This window comes from Pteropus alecto, unplaced genomic scaffold (assembly GCF_000325575.1).
Source record: "Pteropus alecto unplaced genomic scaffold, ASM32557v1 scaffold101, whole genome shotgun sequence".
In the NCBI taxonomy this organism is placed as follows: Eukaryota; Metazoa; Chordata; class Mammalia; order Chiroptera; family Pteropodidae; genus Pteropus; species Pteropus alecto.
In genome coordinates, this window is record NW_006432945.1 from 16,350,895 (window position 1) to 16,372,534 (window position 21,640).

At 40.8% G+C, this 21,640-nt stretch overlaps 2 protein-coding genes across 8 annotated transcripts in view; one reads left to right on the top strand and one right to left on the bottom strand.

The window, feature by feature from the left end:
• The window catches only part of CUNH1orf112 (chromosome unknown C1orf112 homolog), a 40,693-nt gene extending 21,922 nt beyond the window's left edge, over window positions 1-18,771 (bottom strand). For 3 of the 5 annotated variants that reach the window (XR_003045101.1, XM_015586205.2, XM_006907814.3), the window contains exons 1-9: window positions 18,585-18,771; window positions 15,676-15,715; window positions 14,471-14,559; window positions 12,979-13,083; window positions 12,383-12,523; window positions 11,463-11,628; window positions 9,941-10,025; window positions 8,285-8,423; window positions 3,849-3,929 (exon numbers count right to left, since the gene is read on the bottom strand). Coding sequence is in view for 3 of the 5 variants with exons in the window: in XM_015586205.2 (XP_015441691.1) it covers window positions 3,849-3,929; window positions 8,285-8,423; window positions 9,941-10,025; window positions 11,463-11,628; window positions 12,383-12,523; window positions 12,979-13,083; window positions 14,471-14,559; window positions 15,676-15,715; window positions 18,585-18,695 (957 nt within the window). In the remaining 2 variants the exon portion in view is untranslated. Of the gene's footprint in view, window positions 1-3,848; window positions 3,930-8,284; window positions 8,424-9,940; window positions 10,026-11,462; window positions 11,629-12,382; window positions 12,524-12,978; window positions 13,084-14,470; window positions 14,560-15,675; window positions 15,716-18,584 lie in introns of those variants that run through there. The other 2 variants (XR_003045102.1, XM_025043976.1) reach the window with 2 other exon arrangements.
• Window positions 18,772-18,818: 47 nt separating this feature from the next.
• On the top strand, window positions 18,819-21,261 carry METTL18 (methyltransferase like 18). Of its 3 annotated transcripts, none has more exons than XM_006907817.3 (2): window positions 18,819-18,958; window positions 19,898-21,260. In XM_006907817.3, the coding sequence occupies exon 2, from the start codon at window positions 20,092-20,094 to the stop codon at window positions 21,211-21,213; it is 1,122 nt and encodes a 373-aa protein (XP_006907879.1). In that variant the 5' UTR covers window positions 18,819-18,958; window positions 19,898-20,091; the 3' UTR covers window positions 21,214-21,260. The 3 variants fall into 3 exon arrangements, with proteins under 3 accessions (XP_006907879.1, XP_015441695.1, XP_006907880.1); XM_015586209.2 differs by lacking the exon at window positions 18,819-18,958 and adding an exon at window positions 18,987-19,169 and having other exon boundaries at window positions 19,898-21,261; XM_006907818.3 differs by lacking the exon at window positions 18,819-18,958 and adding an exon at window positions 19,202-19,567 and having other exon boundaries at window positions 19,898-21,261.
• Window positions 21,262-21,640: the final 379 nt, after the last annotated feature.

The window sequence follows — 21,640 nt, forward strand, 5'->3', positions numbered from 1 at the left end:
CTTTCAGCGGCTCCTCCCCACAAGCAGCCTACCTCAGCTCACACTGCTCACTTTCCTAAGTCTCTCAATGGTCCACGAACCCAAACAAGCAGCGGCCGGCCTCGATGCGCACTATACCTCTTGCTATGCTATCCCAAGCCTGGCAAAAGCATCGACCTGTCACAGCTTGCATTGTAACTCCCATCAGGTAGCCTCAAACCTGGCATACATGGCATACGTAACAGCCAGTCTTGACTTGGAACACAGCCTCAACTAAGTGGCCACAGGCCCAGCACAAGGGGCAGCTGGCCTCAGCCTCCATCGTGGTACCCAGCAAAGGGTTCCAAGCCTGGCACGAGTGGCATCCAGCCTCGGTTAGCAGCACAGCCTTCTCCAAGCACTTCTAAGCCCAGCACAGGTTACTCTGTAGCTCCTAAAAGATGGCACCAAGCTGGGCACAAGTGCTGGCTGACCATGACCTGCACCAGGGCCTGTCCAAAAAGATTCCAGGACCAGCATACATGGTGGCTGGCTTGAGACCACACCAGAGCACCAACTAACCAGCTCCACAAACGACATACCTAAAGGGCAAACTCAGCGCTGCTAAAGTAACATCTGCTCCGTGGGGGCAGCACCCACAGAACAGCTCATCCTCTGAGGTCACGGCCAGCCCTCACGTCGAGTCAGCCTAAGGGTCTATCCCACCCACCAAAGTGTCGACAGTAATCGAGGCTCAACTACAACAGAGGGGCACACACAACCCACACCAGAAATACTCCTGGAGCACCTGGCTCAGGTGATCAGGGACACTGTGACATGGGGCTCCACAGACACCTACTATAGAAGCTTCTCTGCCAAGAATGAGAGATGTAGCACATCCACCTAAAACGTACAAACACACACAGGGAGGCAGCCAAAAGGAAGAGGGAAAAAAACAACCCATGAAAGAACAGGACAAAATTCCAGAACAAGTACTGAACAAAACAGAAACGAGCAATCTACCAGATGCACAGTTCAAGACACTGATAAGGATGCAAAACGAACTTAGCAGAACAGGTGAACTCAGTGAGAACGTCGACAGACAGAAACCCTAAGAAAAAAATCATTCGGAAATGAGGAATACAACATCTAAAATGAAGAATACATTAGATGAAATCAACAACAGATTAGATGAAGCAGAGGATCAGATAAACAATTTGGAAGGCAAAATAAGCAGAAAACACCCATTTGGAGCAGCAAAGAGAAAAAAGAATTTTAAAAAAATAAGGATGGTTTAAGGGGCCTCTGAGGCAACATCAAGCATACCAACACTGGCATCACAGGAGTACCAGAAGGAGAAGAGAGAGAGCAAGAGACTGAGAACCTATCTGAAGAAATGACTGAAAAGTCCCCTAACTTGGCAAAGGAAATAGACACACAAGTCCAGGAAGCAGAGTCCCAAGAAACATGAACCCAAAGGGCCCAGCCACGCCAAGACACAGCATCATTAAAATGCCAAAGGTTAAAGGCAAAGAGCAAACCTTAAAAGCAGCAAGAGAAAAGCAGTTAGTTACGTACAGGAGTGGGGAGATCTCCCATAAGGCTGTCAATTTCTCAACAGAAACACTGCAGGCCAGAAGGGAAAACACTCAAAGTGATGAAAGACAAAGGCCAAAACCAAAATTGCTCTACCTGGCAAGGCTATGATTTACCCTCAAAGGAGAGAAAGAGTTTCCCAGACAAGAAAAAGCTAAAGGAATTCATCACCACTAAACCAGCATTACAAAAAATGTTAAAGGGACTTCTTTAAGATCAAAAATATGAAAAAAATAGGAAAAAAAAATCTCACTGACAAAGACAAACAGTAAAAGCAGATCGACCAACTATAAAGCTAGTACAAAAGCTAAAAGACAAAAGTAAGAAGAGTATATGTAATTACGACAACAAATTAAGGGACACACACACACACACACAAAATGACAAAACGAACATGAAGGGGGTGAGTGAAAATAATGATTTTAGAACGTTTTCAAACTTAAGGAACCATCAACTTCAAATAGACTGCTATAAACATAGCAAAGGATATATAAAGCCCATGGGAATCATAAACTAAAAATCTATGACAGACATACAAGAAATAAAGAGAAAGGAAATCAAACATAACACCAAAGAAAGACACGAGACTAGAAAGTAAGAGAACAAGGAACAGAAAAGAACTACAAAAACAATCAGAAGACAATGAAATGACATTAACCATGTAACTATCAATGACTTTAAGTGTCAATGGACTAATGAGTCTTTCAAAAGACACAGGTGGCTGCATGGATTTTAAAAGACCCATATATATGCTGCCTACAAGAGACCCACTTCAAATCAAAAGACACATCCTGAAAGTAAAGGCACGAAAAAAGATACTTCGTGCAAATGGAAAAAAACAAAAAGCTGGGGTAGCAACACTTATATCAGACAAAACAGATATTAAAACAAGAGCTATAACAAGAGACAAAGACATTTCGTAATGATAAAGAAGTCAACCCAACAAGAGAACATAACTCTGAAACATGTACCTACCCAACGTAGGAACATCTAAACGTATAAAGCGAACACTGATGGACATAAAGGGAGAGCCCGACAGTAATGCAGTCAGAGTAGGGGACTTTAATACCTCATTAACATCCATGGACAGACCATCCAGACAGAAAAGCAACAAGGAAACAGTGGCCTTTAATGACACATTAGATCCGATGGACTTAATGGACATTTTTAGAGCATTTCACCCCAAAGCAGCAGAATATGCCATCTTTTCATGTGCACAGGCATCGTTTTCCAACACAGACCATGGTAGGCCACACGACATGTCTCAATGAATTTAACAAGACTGAAATCATACCGAGCATCTTTTCCAGTCACAATGGCATGAAACTCACCAGAAAAAAACTGAAAATACACAAATATGAGGAGGCTAAATAAATGCTACTAAACAATAAATGAATTAACAAGGAGGTCAAGGAAGAAATCAAAAGATAGCTTGAGACAAAAGAAAATGAAAACACAACAGCCCAAAATCTATGAGACACAAGCAAAACAGTTCTGAGAGAGACAGCAATACAAGCCTGCCTCACAAAACAAGAAAAACCTCGAACAATTTAACCTTGTATCTAAAGGAACTAGAAAAAGAATGGTTTCCAACGTGAGCAGAGGAAAGGAATGACGATCAGAAGGGACGCGGACGTCCTTTCTGTGAGGAGCCAGCCTCAGGGTCTGTGTACGTGTGAGTCAGGTGTCTGCCGTGCGCCAGGCTCCAGCTACGACAGACTCTGGAGACCCTCTCTCATCCTTGAAGAGGAGGAGGACAGGGTCAGAAACAAATACACTCGGACAACAGCTTTTTCTTTTAAATGCCTATTGCTGATGATGCTTCTTTCATCAGCTGCTGTAAGCATCCTCTGCTCGTCTCTCCAGATTACCTGTCCTGGCAACTTATCTTTACACTCGTGCATCTTCAACTACTGCTGCTCTCCTGCTAACTCACAAAGATGTAGTTCTTACATTACAGTTTTAAAGGTTTGAATATTTAAACTTTAAAAACTTAATTTAAAAAATTGTACCATCAACTTACACACAGTATTTGAAGGCAAGTTGAATTATCTTCTGAAAACTGACCCATGCTTAAATAATTTCATATTAATTTTTTCAGGTAACTGAATAAATAACGATGATGGCAGCAACATAAGTGATACACCAGATGCTCAATATTTAACAACTAGCAATACGAATGTACTCTTGAAAAATAACTTCAAAAGACTGTTTTTGGCAAGAATGATGAAACAGAATAATTTATAATTTATTGGAGAGTTCACATGCATGCATTATAAAAAAATAAGCCTTACCTTAGTATAGTGCAAAAGAGAGTTGGCAAAGAAACGACACAATTTCAGTGTTTTCTGAAATAATCTGTATTCAGCATTATCCTGTTTCGAAAAAAGAAAATAAGCATAATATATAAGAATATGAAATTAGCTAAACTTGTAAATGACACAGTATTTTCTAAAAAGGTCTCTTAATAAACATTTAGAGTGTAAAAATTTCCGAGAAAAGATATTCTACTCTGATTTGTTAGGAGCAATACAAACACCAGATGATAATAGAGATATTTCAAAAAATTAAACTCCACATTAGTGAAAACAAATCTTCATAAAGGAAAAAAAGGAGATCATCCTGGGTTGATCTGAAAGTGAAAGAAATTTAAATACCTTACTGTTCTTTTCTATAGGCAGATCAGTAGATGAGCAAAAGAAAAAGTTCTCACAAACCAATAAAAGGATAACATAGGAAACAAGCAAAAGACAGAAGGTACAAACTGCCAAAAAACTAACATTGAAAAGAATACGAAGTACAATCTGATTACATTTGTTTAGAAAGGGAAGAGGAGAGGGCTGACTGATTAGGGAAGATTTAAAACTGATCACACCCCGAGGGCTGACGTGGAGGTGCAGTGACAGGGACTTTTACCACTCACGGGTGCGTAGCACACTCTTTGCATTATCCTCACAAGGTAAAATGTTAAAATTCCTTAACTCAGTAGCAGTTCCACTTCTGAAAATATATTCTATAGGACTAACACAGGTACGCAATGCAACATTTTTATATAGTGAAAACTGAAATGAACGAAGTATCCATCAACTGGAAAATGGTTAAAAAATTTCAAGAAATATTCATAAACTGTATAGGACTGATCTATTAATGCATCCAGTAGAGAGTATCTTCATGACACAGTAAGCACTAAGGTAAAGTAAAAAATCAAGTTGCAAAACGATATGTATAACTATTTTAAAATGTGTTATGTGTTAATATTTGCTCCCTAACCCCTCAAAAATAAATAAAAACCTTACCTGCGGTTCTATCAGAGGAAAGCAGGGTTTCGCGCTCCACGTTAGACATCTGTGCAATGGGTGAGGGTTTTCTGAGTGTGTACTGTTTGCAAGCTTTTAAAATGGCGAGTAATGCCCAGATAGCCTCGTGCATGCAGGGGAGTCGCCCCGCCTGGACTGAGCTCCTGGCCCGCCCACAAGTACCACGTGATCTGGGGAAAGGTACTTAACCTCTCTAAAAGGCTGCAGTGTGGCTTATACTAAGGTTACTGGAAATTTAATAGTGTCTGACACAGGCAACTTAGCTCAATAAATACCAGTTATGTCACCGAAATGTGTAATACATAATCCAAAGAGCTCTAAATTAGTACTATAAAATTATATCAAATAGATACATTCTTGTCTTTAATTTTAAATTTTTCATATAAAATATAATCTTTAACGTTAATTGACTATGATTTCTTTCCAACAATATAGCAAACTTTAAACCAATCAAAACATAATCGGATAACCCACTCATTAGACATCACTGTTCATCTCAACCAATATTAAAAATATTTGAAAACAGTCGATTCTCCTCAGCAGAAATAGGTGAGATGACACTTCATCTTTCCTTGACAGTTATGAACATGAACTCACACAGTTCTGTGGACGTTCACGAGTATGGAGATTAGAGGTGACTCCACACTGATCTTACATGTACTCAACAGAAATTTTATTCAGCTTCGATGTCACATCGCAAGAAACTCTGACTTCAGGACTGGGTTTCTACCCTTACTCCCCATGAGACAGTCCCAGTTCTCCATGGGTGACACTATTCTATAATTATCAATTTATCTGTCTCCCGAGATAAGCAGTAAGTTCTGGAGAGCAGAAAATGTGACGAACTTAGCACCTAGTACACTTTCTGGCACAAAGCAAGCACTCTGGAAATACTCGTTAAATGAATGAATGGCGACACACAGCTTATACTTCCCTACTTTAACTTCTTTCGCATTCAAGGGGAAATTGTAGCAGGCTTAAGACTCTAGTTTTCCTTCATTACTAAATAGATACCAATTAAATCTAGAGCTTTAATTTTGACATTTTCAAAAATCAAATGTACAACACAAATACTACCTCATCTTGAATTACTGAACTGTTCAAAACAGAAAGTTTGCATCCCAATGCCAACAAAGAAGGGGCTGGGAGAGAAGCAAGGAAGATCATTTTTCAATGTTTCAAAATACTGAGTATCCATTCTTCCCTTCTTTAAGTAAAAGAAAAATACTGATTAAAAACTAACTGCAACAGGCAAGAAATCTAAGTATAGGCAAAAGATATAAACGTATATGTTTATTTTCAGAATACAAATTTCTATTAGCAATATATAAACAAAAGTAAGAATTACAGTGGAAACTAAATTTATATCAAAGAGTCTAACAAATAAATTTCCCTATCTTTATAGAAAAACTAAATCACTGGTGGCTAGAAAACTATATAGTAAAACTTCCAATACAATATTCTCATTCTGAAAGCAAGTTTAAGACTTAACAAAAGAATAAACATCTTGTCAGTTATTAGCTGTTACGGACTGAACAGTGGCTCCCAAAAAGATCCGTTGAAGTCCTAACCCCAATACCTAAGAATGTGACTTCATTTGGAAATGCGGTCACTGCAGACGTGTTAGTTAAGATGAGGTCATACTGGTTCAGGCTGTGCCCTTAACGCACTGACTAGTGTCTTAGATAATGTGAGGACCCAAGGGGAGAACGCAGCGTGATGAGAGCCACGTGACAACAGAGGCAGAGGTCGGCGTTCCACAGCCACAAGACAAGGAACGCCAGCGACCCCAGAGGCTGAGGAGGAGGCATGGAGCAGACTCTCCCAGAGCCTCTGACGAACACGCTGCTGACACAGTTCAGACTCTCCTCCACACTGTGAGAGAATAAATGTCTATCGTTTTAAGCCACCTCGTGTGTGGTAATTTGCTACGGCAGCCCAGGAAACAAATACAGAGATTGATCTATCCATAATCCTCCCACTAAGAGCATACAACTAATTAAATCTATGGTTTTATTTAGACGTTTCTGAAAACAAGGTGAAAACACTACTTGGAAAATTTTAACTTTGATTCCTTGATAAATATCCACAGTGACCAGCAGAGGGCGTTGCTGATCGGAAAAGGAAGGAGAAACTATACAGACCGTGTCAGAGCTCCATTCCAGGCAGTGGACAGTGGGCAGCGCTGATCAAATGTATCCGTTCCAAACAGTCACAAATAAGGAAAAACATGAAACTCTGCCTGTAAGTCAGGGCTCTCCACACGTCACTCCCGCCCAGGACCCTCTGTCTTTTACTGTCCCAGAACCAGCTGGGGAGCCTGCGGTGTCATGGTGTGCAGGAAGGACCCCGGGAAGAGGAGCATGGGGCTGAGGATGAGAGGATGGACACAGGACACCCAGCCAACCGCCTCTCCTGTCAGCGAGGTGAGGGGAGCCAGGGTATACGCAGGAAGTGAGGACGGGAGAAAAAAGGGGAGAGAGAGAAGCAATACAGGGAGGCCAGGCCCTTCCGAAAGCTGCTTGGCTGCCTCGCCTACTGCAGAGCTCCTGGCCGCTCCCTGCCCCACACCCCACCAGCGCCCGTCCCTCCCGATCACCCCGCCCCAGGGGACGGATGCTCGGCAGGGAGGAACACCGGTGCACAGCACAGCATCCCCTCATCAGCCTGCAAAGGCACGACAGGAAGAGCTGCGCCACTGTCAGTCTACGAAGAAATACTTAACTCGTTTCCCACGGCAATGATTACATATAACTGTCAGGCCCCGAGTACCACTAAACCCTTCACTCATAGGGCCTTATGAGTTAAATATCATTTATAAAGAGCTAATCTGAGACAAAGGCACTAAGGATAAAATTGTCAAAGGAAAATGAACTACAGTCCCCAGTAAGCATAACACAAACTTTAGAATACGATGTTTCTTATATGGGATGCCAATTCAACATTATAACTCTGAAATCAAAATAAATGTAAACATATGTCAATTTTAAAAGAACGACACACACACAAAGTTGTATGTGGCATCCCTGCAGGCTGCATTAGATTGGTGAAGAAGAGGTTGGCTGTGGCTGTATCGAGAGACCTCCAATAAACACAGGACTGAGGAATCAGATCCTTGAGTTAGGGTAGGGGAGAACAGAAGGGTTCTGAGGAGAATGCCCTGTCTGACCAGTGAGGAGGTACAGACGATGAGCAGGCAGACTAGAGGGATGGGAGCAGACAGGATTCTCATGCAATGTTCTGGGTGAGAAGTAATTACGGGCCAAAAATAATCTCAAAGGTTGAAACACAAACAAACAGAAAGCAAATGAAAGAAGTTAAAACCTTTCTAGGTAAACTTATCCAGAGATTCAAACGAGATTCAGTAACTGCCAAAGGACGGCCCATTTAAAGCGTTGTCAGACCATATTTACCTGCACGTCAGACTGGGTCATCTGCTCAGCTAACTGCAGACAAGACTGGAAGGAGACAAGAATGTCTTCACACAAGCTAGTGATGATATCTCTGTGTTTCAACCGACTCTTTATAACCGACTGGTGCTTAAGGCTCTGCCTAAATGAGTAAAAAAAAAAGAATACAATCACCGCAAGTCACATAGCATGTAACTTAGAATGTAAAACTGACTTGAAGGAACATGTGAAAAATCAGAACATAAACATATTAGACATGACATAATTAAGATGTGCTGACTTTACCTATGAAGCGGGCATGTTAGTTGAAGTTGCTAATTTTTTCTCTATGTAAAACATTAACTGAACTCTTACTATGTGCCAGTCACTCTGCTAGGATCTGGGGACAGAGAGAGAAATAAAAAGACACATCTCTGTGCCTCCGCATGGAACTGTGGTCCAGCATCAGAGGGACCAGTAAATGGTAATTAACTCAGGCTGTGATAAATGCTCGGCCCGGCAAAGGCTGGGGCACCACCAGAGCGCACGCTGACCCAGCTTACTGGGCGTGCGGCTGTCCGAGAATGCTCCCGCGGGGGGCTTCCCCAGTGTGGGGGCCGGGACAGCAGCATCCTAGCAGAGAGAAAGGCCACGAAGAGGCTCAGGGACAGGGGGGTTTAATACGTCTGAGGAACTAAGAGCAAGCAGAGATGGCCGGTGAGGATGGCAGAGCCCAGAGAGGGCTGGGTTGTTACTCTGAAGAAAATAGGATGGATTTTAAGGAGTGACATGACCTGACTTACATGTTTAAAAAATGAGTGCTGGGGAGAAAATGAATTGGAAGGGGACAAGTGGGGAAGACACCCAATGATGATAACGGAGATAGGGTAATTCGCTGAGCGTTCGCTGTGCCATGCAGTTTTAGGCATTTCGCACTGATAAAGTCAACTCTCACCATAACCCACCACGAAGGTATCCATTACTGCTCCAAGTTCCAGAAAAGCCCAGGGCTCACAAGGAGCCAGCTGTCTCAGAATGGACTCAAGCACGTGGGTATGGCTCCGAGTTGAGACCTTAACCCCTCCTGTCACTGGTGGGCAACTGACTGACCTGGCGCTGTGAGACAAGCACCTAAGACCTGACAGCATCACACTGACCTTTAAGGTGTCATGCGCGTGTGTAAAGCAGAACTTCTCGGCCATTTTTACATCTCCTCCTGCATAATCATCTGATGAACACTGTGGCCACTCTCCCGAGAAGCCCTTCGTAATGCTCCAGTTCAAAGTACTTTATAGATGGAATTAAACTTGAACAACTCAAAAACGTATAATGAAGGGATTATATTCAGCTCTAACTGTAACTACTAAGCCTGGATATTGGATACCTGGAAGTCAGTTAAACAACAGGCAAGTGGTTAAGGTTTGGTCTGGCCTTGGTCCATTACTCCAGAAGTACTAACTAGTTATAACCTTTTTCTTTTAATTTTAGAGGCAGAAGGATAAAGAAGCCCAGTTTGGTTTGGGAGCCACATGTAGGATATCTGGATTATCAGAGAGAAGGGTCATGAAACATCAGATACACCTACACAAAATGTTTTAAATACAATCTAAGAACACTTATGAATAACTCAGATTTTGGATATGGAAAATATATTACAAATAGTATAAAAAAAAAACTTACTTAATTATAAATTTCCAAGTATTGGCATGAAATGCGTGGTCCATACTGGAAATAACAGAGCAGATATCCAACAATGAATGAATAACTACAAAGAAAGATAACAGAACTCTTAAAACATCAAATGTCATGAGTTTCTCCTAAATTTAAAAGTATCTATTTAACAATTTGACATTTGTTAAAATAGGTAGTAATGCAGTTTTAAAAAAAAATTGTCAAAATAATTATTGAAAATAGAAGTCACACTTGATTTTTAAGGTATTTATAAATTATGGAAATCAACTTCTGAAGTTTACACTTATCCTATGATCTAAATAAAACTAAAATGTTTAGTGGAATAAAGTTGTGCTTTATTATAACTGAAATATTCTACTGATATAATTCTAATCTAAAATGACAAAAAGAACCTAAAAAAAACAAACAAGGAAGAACCAAAACTAATTTGCACTGTACTCATGTAAGGCTTCTACTCTATCTGTGGTAGGTGATTTGTAAAAATGGCCACAGTAACTCCCTCTTCTGTGTCCATACTGTTGGCCAGTCCCCCTCTACATGAACTCTGGGCTTAGCCATGTGACTCGCTTTGTCCAGCAGGACAATAATAAATGTGAGGCCAGCGAAGACTTAGGAAGTGCTTGCGTACTGGGCTTGCCCTCTCCTGCTGCTCTTAGAAATCCCGAGGCCACCATTGGGTGACTGAGCCAGGGCTAGACGATGCGCTACCCGTGGCTGGCTCAGTACCTCTGCCTCTCCAAACAGCCAGGTGTGAGTCGCTTGCCCCACATGAAACAGAGAAAGCCGCCCCAGCTGAGCCCAGCCCAAAGTGCTGACTCACAGAATCTAAGAAAATAAAACAGTGGTCGTTTTAATCCAATAGATTTGGGATGGTTACAGAGCAAAAGATGCCTCATACACCGCATAAAACCAGCCTACTCTCTCAATGCTGAACTTATGAGCGCAATCTCTGCCCTTACAGAGTATCGCTTTTCAGACTCGGGACACATCCCTTCAGTGAGTGATGCCAATTCTTCAAAACTTAAATAGACTCGGATAGAGTCTGTCAATAATACACATGTAACATGGGTATAATTTCATGTATAATAAATGTGGTGTGTCACACATATTCACAGTCCTTCACATACACATGCAGTTGCGTGTGCTGAGAAGGAATGTGAACTGCACAGCTCACTATGAGTTATGGTTTCAAACTCCTAAAGCTACTGCCTCCCCGCCGAACTGCGTCAGAGGGGACACCGCCGCTCACCTCTCTGTGTTAATCAGTGCGGGGAAATCACCTACCATCAACATAACCTGAATATACAGATCTAATGTTAAAGCATGAAGTCACAATCCTACATTCTAAAATTTTAAAGATTAAAAGCTTACCTGGTAGGATTTTTTTCTGCACAATTGGTAAGACATCATGGACCATGAGAAACAATGTTAAGTTCAATAGCATACAGTGTGACATACAGTTTATAGTCCATGCACATCACATACTAAGCAGTAAGTTTTCTGCACTCACCGATCACCATATTCAAAATGCCATCACTCCTGTCTACCAAAGGGCCCACGCACACCATGTCCAGCAGTCCCATTAGCTGCTTTTGGAGAGAATAGGCCTCCTTGAAAAGGGCCTGCAGAAGGTCTGAAACGAGGTGTAAGTGCCCAGAATAGACCGATTCACTATTCTGCTCATAAAATGAGAGAAAAAGCAAATCATAAAAAGCTCAAACGTCAAATTTACTTTAACTCATACTGAGATCATAAATTTAATTCTTTTTACTAAATCACATATTCATTAAACAAATGTCTAGTGAACATCTAGTATATATTGTGTAAGTCAAGAAACGCAAGCATGTATCAAATAATTTCTGACTTCCAAAACCCTGCAAATAAAGAACTGAAAGGGTGATAAATAACATTAGGTCAGGTGCATGGCATGGTAGCACCCTATCCCCAGAGAAGCATTAACTAACTAGGGATTTTCATTCTCCCAATAAATAGCAGTTTCAAAACTGCCGGTGACCCACAAATCCTAGGCCAGTTTTTGTGCTTTAAAGTTGCCTCAGGAATGCAGAGATGAACTAACTAACATTAACGTCCCTTGACGGGCATCTAATCACTAAGGAACTCATCTGATTCACCAATGTCATAGCAGAACTATTTCCGGATCCCTGTCACTGGACGCAAATCCATATCACTTCTTTTGTTATAGAGAGGAAACAGGATAAAACAAATAAACAAAAGGCAAAAACCCACCTTTTATCACTTCCTTATAACTACTTCTGTAAAAACATTTACATACATGCTCTTAGTTCTATGGCAAAGTCTACTCCAATAATACAGGCTAAAACGTAAAATCTTAAGCACGAATACTCTTTTACTCGGCCCTTTGTCCATGGATTTGAGCCCATTCAAAGTATATTTAGACCCAGTACTCACCTTACAGTGTACAAAGGTACTTTTGATTACATGTAGGGCTGAGGAGGGGAGACTCTGAATATTTTCGAGAATGACGGATTCCTGTGTGGCACACACATGCTGAACACATCCTGTAAGAGCTCCGATGACCTGCACCATTGTCTGGAAATAAGGAAAGACATTTCATTCAGAATACATAATTTTTTGTGCGCCTAAAAAGTATCAGACAGTATGCTCAGTGCTAGGGAGACAACGGTGAACGAAATGGACACTCTTCCTACTTTCATAAAACTTCAGTCTATGAGAACTACAAATACTAGGACAACTGGCTAGCCATTCGCACCCAAGAACATGGCAGGCATTCTGCATGTAGGCTTTAAATTACAAGTGGTACATGCTATCTTGATTACTTATTTTCTTTTAAGAGTTCAGATGTTTACTAAGCAAAAAATTATATAAAAATTCAGAATTTATGTTTCTGTATTCATATCTTTATTTCTAAACTTAATTCCAGGATTGGACCATTACATAAAGAATACAAGGCTAATTAGTATCGGTATTAAAATTCTCACACTGTTTTTTAAATTGTTCCTCTTTTTCTAATACATCTCACTTACTTGTAAAATATTCCTTAGACTGGTCTGGATTTCTATGTTTTGGCTTGATAGTTCTCTGGCTTGGCTGGTTAACTCATACATCATGTCATCAAATAATTTCACAGTCTGTGAAACAAAGCAGATTATAGATAGAAATAGACATCACCAGAAATCTTTTTTAAAAAAATCAGATGATTTTTATTTTGCATCAGTTAACACCCTTGGGATATCGTCTACCCTAATGATTGCACCTAAAGTTCTAAAAACATATATGTTATACATATTAAAAATATATAAATACATAATATTAAGTTATTCTATAATACAATTTTTTAAAAGAATAAGCCCTCAGAAATAGACTTATGTTCATTTCTGTGTTTGAACCTATTTAATAACATCAATTAAAAAATCAATCCAAGTTCGTTTTTTTGGTGATGTAACAAACTTAAGTGCTACTCTTTAAAGATGACAGTTTTAACCAGTCAACATTCACATGGGCATTTACAAGGGTAATTTCTGGTAGTGGCAATGAATTTGTGAATTGCCTATTCACTTGTAACCAGTTCCTCTTTTCAACCAACTCAAAATATAGTTCCTGGGTTAGAGGTACAGTATATGTGACCTCGGCACTAAGTATTTTTGTCTGTGAAAAGTTAGCCATCTTAAGATCTTACTACTAGGATCTTTCTAAACAATTTAAATGCCCAAAACATTACAAGAATAAATACGCAGTCAACACAAGGTAATTAGAGGACAATGTTTCCCATAGCCCTGTCGATGCTCAGAACTGTTTTCATCCGTACAGTAGCTGGACTCTTTTCTGATGGTCAAGAACAATTCTAAGAAACTTTTCCGACAGAGAATAATCAAGTGAATGAGTAAAAGATATTCTGAGGATTATCTGCTTCAAAGCTAAACTCTGAAGAAATACATTCCAATAAGAGAATGAGTTATCATAAATAAATCTGTTTCAATTTGGCACCAAAATACCTTTACTTCTCTCAAAAGACTGCTTTTCAGAGAAAAAGCAGACCACAGAGCTAAAAAATAATGTAGTCTGTAAATGTAATGTTTTTTCTTGATTTCACCACTTGATTTCACCACTATTCCAGCCTTTTTTATTCTATGACTTCTTCATTAAATCTTGGGTCCATTTTTCCAGATAATGTAATTTAACAATTATTAATAAACTCTACAGAGAAAACATATAAAGTGACTTGCTAACTTTATCACCCATCCCAAGTTTTAATATCTTTAAAATACAAGAGTACTTTAAATTAACTATAAATAAGTTAAACTGAATTAGTGAAGGATCCATACTATCTGAAAATGTTTTTGATCACCTAATGATTACTCCAACGCCACCATATTCTCAATGTGAGAGATCCATTTTTTGCTATTTTATTTGTATTTCAAATATGTTTGATATATTAAAAAAAAAAAGGTCCACAATTAAGAATGGTCTAAAACTGTAGATTTTAAGAGTCTTTATAACCTGTATATAGTACTATACCTTTGGCAGCACTTGTGAAAAGAAAGTCTGTTCCAATGTCAGGTGGTTCATATGAGGTAAAAACATTTCTACAATAATTTTCAGAATTTCTATAAAACAAAATAGTAACACATTTTGTAAGAATATTAAGTCATGTCAGCTAACGAAGGTCACTGCTCTTCCCAATGTGAGACTATGTAAGCACTACCAATACAAAGCACTGTAGTTTCAAACTCTACTTTCTTTGTAGAGAAACTATCAAGTAACTGAAATAATAGCAAAAAAAAGAAAAGAAAAAAGGAAAATGCATCCAGCAATTGAGGACCAGTTAATGGATGTGGGTATATTTACTGATTAGGATCTGCAATCATTAAAATGATTATTACAGATTTAAAACCATGAAGAAATGTTTATGGTCCTTCAAGGTTAAGCAAAAAAGGACCCAAAATAGTATACCAATTTTAATATAAACATGTACATACAAAAAATAACAGAGAGTCTGGCAAGAGTATACAGAAATGAGATGAGAATGGTCTCTCTCAAAATTTTAACCATTTCAAATCAATGGATGTTTTACTGTTTTCTGTTTTTCTGCATGTTTCAAATTTTCTACAATGAACATGTATAATTCATACTCAGGATAAAAAATTCTGTTACTTAAAAAAATTAGACCCCAACAAACACCACAGATTCAAAATTATATAAAAAATTATATTCCATGACCAAGTGAAATGTAAATAGGACGACTTAACTCAAAATATATGTAAACCCTACAGTCTCAACCTCTACCTTCTCTCCTAAGTAAATCACATCAAATACTAGTTGAAGACAGATGAAGATGAGAATGTCAGCTTTTCCAAATGACAAATTTGTCATCAAACGATCAGTTTTTTGTAATCTAGAAAGCATTTTCTAAATGATATTAAACACATTAGGGGATGAAAGTTAAGAAGCTGCAAATTATATAAGTCTAACCACAGTTTAAAGTTTACATGTGCTTATACATACATCACTAAACAGAACACGTTTACTGTCTGTCAAAAACAGAATTTAAAACTTTAAGTACTGTAATGAGAAGGAATTTGGGCATTTTAAGTAACTGAAGGTTAGAGGCTGTAACGCGACAATAGGAAAAGATTCAATTTGAAGGGAATGTGAAGCTTGAGATAAGTATGAGACCTTAATGACATCGAAGTAAAGCACACAATTAAGATAGTTTTACTTACGAATATGCTCGATCCAGCTGTCAGAACGTTGATACATGGAGTAAAATAATTAAGGAAGATACTAGTTTCACAGTAACAGAATATTCACTAGTGAGAATAAATTTTAAAAAGGATCCTTCTTGAAGTTTAAGCAATGATCCGTTAAGAGACTGAAATTAGATTCAAATTACTGGCTTAATTTTGCTTTTAAACAGTTAATGTTTATCAGGTAAACAAACAGTATTATGAAATACTTGAAGGAAATCTTTTCAAAGTTGCTCAGGGACAAATCTGCCTTTTCAAGCTATGTATGGGCATGAAATAACTTGGACATTCGAAAGAGTGCGAGGATAAATCATGGGTTTCTGGTCTCTAATACAGGAAAGCGATTTATCCCTCTTTAGCATTTCTGAGTACTTTATTTGTACCCGTCTTAAGTCACTCACCACTTTCTATCTTTTCCTCACTTGCATACCTTTTAAACTTTAAGACTGAAACTCTTCTGCACATAGCAGGACCTCGCAAAACACGTGACAACAAATTATTCTAACAGCAATCATGTTATAAATTATACACCTGGATATCAAGAACTGTCAAAAAGGTTATACTGTAAAAACAATATAAAAATCATTAAAGAATGTGTCAACAAGAAAAAGTGAATAACCTTGTAACCCCATCAGAACTAATAGAAGAATTCATTTTTCTTCTGAAATCTTACCATTGCATATGTGCTTTTTGCAGCAGCGTTCAAAACGAGGTATAGTCATTAACTCATTTGAGTGCAGTAGGATAGAATTTGCCTTACAGAAAAATTTCAGCGCAAGTAAAAAAACTCTAGCCTCTTCCAAAATTAAACATGAGTTATGATTTTCAAGACATGCAGGTAAAGACTGGAAAATAATATGTAAGATGCAGAACATGAAAATAACTGTTTCATTGATGAGGCTGGATTTACTGCACACTTTGTTGAGAACTGTTGAAGATAAAATACTACTAAAAGCTAAAAAGAAATATCATCTGATGAGCCTTCCAGGCATTTAAAAAAACAGTATTTTTGCCCTCGGAATGGGCAGTATGCACCAGGCACACTCGAGGTGCTGGGGTAACACAGTGAAAACCAAATTTCTGCCCTTACGAACTTCCCGGTTGTGAGGAAAAGTGAAACATGAACAAAGCAAACTAGACAATTTCTGTTGATGATCAAACTGAACAGAGCAATGTGATAAAAGTGTTACAGGCTGGGTTTGGGGGAACTACCTAAAATTGAGGGCTCTGAAAAGGGCCAACTGAGGTGACAATTGAGCTAAGATCTGAATGAAAGTACCAAAGGCCGGGAGGAGAACAAGCTAGGCTGAGGGACCCGCAAGCATGAACACCTTGAGGCAGGTGAGCTCCGTGTACTTGTGGATAGAGTGTTGTGAGCTAGCAGGAGAAAAGGGCAAGGCTTAGATCACAGGAATCCTTGAAGGAAAGTGTGGATTTTATTCCTGAGTCGATAAAGAGACCCTGGGGGAGGAGGGAGTTTAAATAGGAAATGACGTGATTTGTTTTTCACTTTGAACTTTATTTGGAGAATGAGGACATGAGTAGAAGCAAGGAAACTACTAACAGTCCAGGTGACAGGTGCTATGGGGTTTGGAACAGAGTAGCAACAACTGGAGATGGAGCTAGAGCTAGAGGATGGATCCAAGATACGGCTTGAAGTCAGATATGAGAACATACTGACTGTCTATGAGAGAGGATTCAAGGTTTCGGCTTGTGAAACCATGTATTTACATGAAGAAAACGGGTGCGGGGCAGGGGAGAACAGCTTTGGGTTCTTTTGGATGTTAAGTCTGAGACGCAAAACCAGATGGGAATACTGACTTTCAATTATTGAAGTCCTCCTAGAAGTCTGAGGGCAAGAACCACCACCATATTCCTTATCTTTGTTCCCCCAAAGCCTATATCGCTCTGCCTGATACATACTAGGGACCTAGGACTTGTTTTTGAGGATATTTTGTTTCCCACGTCAAAATCCTTGGGAGGGCAATTCCATACCTGCACAACGACTGCAAAAAGGCTTTGGTACCTCGAGGGATTTTGCTAATGCCTAGGCGAACGGCTTCTATGTGACGGCCATAACCGTACCTGACTTTATAAAAATTATTTGTGCAGCGCTGAGCTCTCAAGTGAAGGTCACTTTTTCAAAAAGTGTAGTTTTATGTGAAGAATGAGCTCAAAGACATAAAGAAAAAAATTACCTATCATGACAAGCTAGGACTCCAGGCACATTTACAACCACGAGGGCTCGAGACTAGAGAATGGCCTGCACCTGGACAACGGAGGCGTCCATCACCTCACTCAAACCCAGCAGGTGGAACCAATAACCAGTTAGCGACTCCTTCTCAGCCGCGATAAAGGAGATGTGGGAAAGGGGGAGGGAAGAACATTGTCACTGCACGTCTCTTACAGACCTGGCACCCGGCAGAACCATTAATTCTCTCGGCAGCGGGAAGGCACCGTCACGCCCACCACCCGCGTTTGATACGACTGCAGCTCCGTTCCTACCTCGACCGGCTGTCGGCGTCAGGGCTCGCCTTGGGGCGCACGTCCGAGGCCCGGCCGCCCCGCTTCTCCCGCAAAGGTGCTGACGCCGAATGCACTTAACGAGCACAGAAACACTCAAAGGCACAGGAACGCAAGACGACGCCGCACCCACGGTGGCAACCGAGGGGCAGAACGCCTCCGCCAGCGCCGAGCGAGCCGAAGCCGGGCATGCGTCGGCCCTCGGCACCCCGGGTTCCCGCCGCCCCCCGCCCCTCACCAAGGAGGAAGGAGCGGGTCCCGGCCGCAGGCACGCGCCGGCGGGGGCTGCGACGAGGCCGAGGAGGAACCCCGCGACACCCGCTGCACACCCGCCTCCAAGCGCAAGTGACCGCGAAGGATATGAGGAGCCGCGGCAGCACGGACGGCAGCTCCCGGCGGCACAGCTCCTCGGGCCAGCCACTGAGCTCCTCCAGGGGCCCCGCGCTCGCCGGGACCGCGCGCTCCTGAGACATGATGTTTTCGGCCGGGGACCAACTCCAAATACTCCCGCCACCGCCGGGGCCGGAAACGCCGCCGTCCCGGCGGGCCTTGCGAGCGCTCCGCCGGCTGCGGGACCATAGAGAGGAAGCGCACCGGGCCCGTCTGGCCCGTGGAGGACTCGACTCACTGGTGCGCGCTTGCTGCCTGGGAGATCCCGCCGGACCCCGGTTCTCCGCGCCGCGGGCATCCCCTCGTCTGGGCGGCTGTGAACGTTACAGAGAAGCGCTTTGAGGAGGTGAGGGCCGGATGTCCCCAGATTTGCCACCCTCCGTCCCATGGGGCTTTGAGGTTGCACAGGTGTGGTCGGGTTTGACCTGGGACCTGCAGCAGGAAATGACCCCAGGCCCCGCGGCACCGCGAGGTAGAAGGGGACAGGTTCCTATCCACTTAGCTGCGTGACCCTTCTTCGTACATCTTCGTAATGGGAGCAAGACCCCACCTGCCAGGTCTGTTGTGTGAATTGAAGCAGATGGGGTACATTACGTGTCTTGCACCGGAGGTACAGAGAAGAGTCTCGATGAAGTTGCTTCCACTTTCCAGGGGCCTCGCCGAACGGTTCAGGGCCGAGTGAGTGAGTGAGTGAGTGAGTGTGTGTTTGCTCTGCCTTATTTCGTGTTTGATCTGCTTCCAAATGAATCTTCACTAATGACCCCAAAATTACCCCCACCGACGTACACTTATACTGGTCTCCACTGAGTGCAGAGAGGACATTTGGGTGAAGTGACACCGGAGCACACCCGTGCAAGATTTGTAAAGGGCGACTCGTATGCCCAAATAAAGTCATGAATTCCTGTTACTTGAAACAGGAACAGACTGAAGTGAAGAGATTCTGGCAGTTTAGCAGGTAAATATGTTTGGGCAGGGTCAGGACAGGTGAAAGACACAACGTACCTAGGCTTGTCATTTCCTGCCCGGGAATTTTGGACTTTACGATTCTTCTAGTTGTTGCTACTGCTGCTGTTTTATGCGCTTTTACACTTCATTCTCTTCTCCAACTTTTGAACCCTGGAGGGAGTGTGTGTGTGTGTGTGTGTTTCCAAAACTCTTTATCTCCCTCGCCATCACAGCTTTTATAGAAAAAGCAGCTGTATTGGAAGGGGGGGGAGGGGGAGTTCTGTTAAGAAAATGTCATTTTGCTTTTTAATAGCAATTTTATTTCTTTTTTTTTCTCTAGAGCTAAATTGAATGGAAAGACCTCTAAAAAGTCATTTGAAAACATTTGTAACTGTGTATAAACGGTGAAAGAGAAATTGACCAGAACGAAATTTCTTGAATAATTGAGACAGGCGAATGTGTGTGTCATCAGTTCTTTCCAGAAGCTGAGGAATCTTCCCTTGAATTGAAGGATTGTGTACATTTAATGAGAGGATGACGTTTCAATTTAATTTCACTATAGAAGACCATGTGGAAAATGAATTAACACCCCTTGAAGATGGAGCTTTGACCCTGAATTCCTCAAAAGAATCTTCAGTCTCAGAAAGTCAAAAGGGTAAACACAGGGACAAAAAACGTTCTACAGAACAGTTTGATTTGCCTCAGGACCACTCGTGGGAACATAATTCAGTGGGAAATGCAGCTCCCTCTCAAGACACAGACAACTCACTTGACACAGCTAGCAGTTCAGGTAACTTGGAGCCTCCTGAAAAACAGCCTTGCTTGAGAGTCGCGAAAGAGCACGCTATTCCTAAAGATTTAAAGAAAGTGTTAGAAAATAAAGTCATAGAAACGTTACCAGGTCTCCAGCACATGAACATATCAGTAGTAAAAACCATCTTGTTGAAAGAGAACTTCCCTGGAGAAAACATAGTCTCAAAAAGTTTTTCCTCTCACTCTGATCTTATTACGGGTGTTTATGAAGGAGGCTTAAAAATCTGGGAATGTACCTTTGACTTCCTGGCTTATTTCACAAAGGCCAAAGTGAAATTGGCTGGGAAAAAAGTGTTGGATCTTGGCTGTGGATCAGGGTTGCTGGGAATAATTGCTTTCAAAAGAGGGGCCAAAGAAATTCACTTTCAAGATTATAACAGTATGGTGATTGATGAAGTAACCTTACCCAATGTCGTGGCTAACTCCAGTTTAGAAGATGAAGAAAATAGTGGAAATGAACCAGATGTGAAAAGATGCAGGAAATCAAAAGTAGCACAAGAACTATGTAAATGCCGGTTCTTTTCTGGAGAGTGGTCTGAGTTTTGTGAGCTTGTACTAAGCAGTGAAAAACTGTTTGAGAAATATGATCTCATTCTCACCTCAGAAACTATTTACAATCCAGATTATTATAGTACTTTGCACCAAACACTCCATAGCTTGTTAGATAAAAATGGGCGGGTGCTTTTGGCCAGCAAAGCACATTATTTTGGTGTAGGTGGAGGCATTCATCTTTTTCAGAAGTTTGTAGAAGAAAGGGATGTATTTGAGACCAGAACACTTGAAATAATTGATGAAGGACTAAAAAGATTCCTAATTGAAATGACTTTTAAGTACCGTAGTTAATGTCTAAGTGTCTGTCCTGAGAGAAATAAACAGAAGAGCTAAAAACATGTTCTGAATATTTAATTGCTGCTTTGCTATTTTATTCTGAAATTAGGATTCAATGAAATGTGATATTACTGGACATCTGTTAACTAGACACTTTGCATAGTATCTTGCTTAATATTTATAATCTTATGAGGTATATATCATCCCCATTTTAATAATGATCATAATAGTTTTCAGCATTTACTAAATGCAAAAGAGCTTTACACAGACTAACATTTAATATTCATAACAGCCTCGAATTAGGTTATAATTACTCTCTCCATTTTATAAAAAAACTGAGACTCAAGTTATTTGATCCCAATCGTATTTCTCACTTTGAGCCAGAATCTGAACTGAAGTCTATTTTAAAAGCTTTATTTACTCCTCTCCACCCCACTGGTCT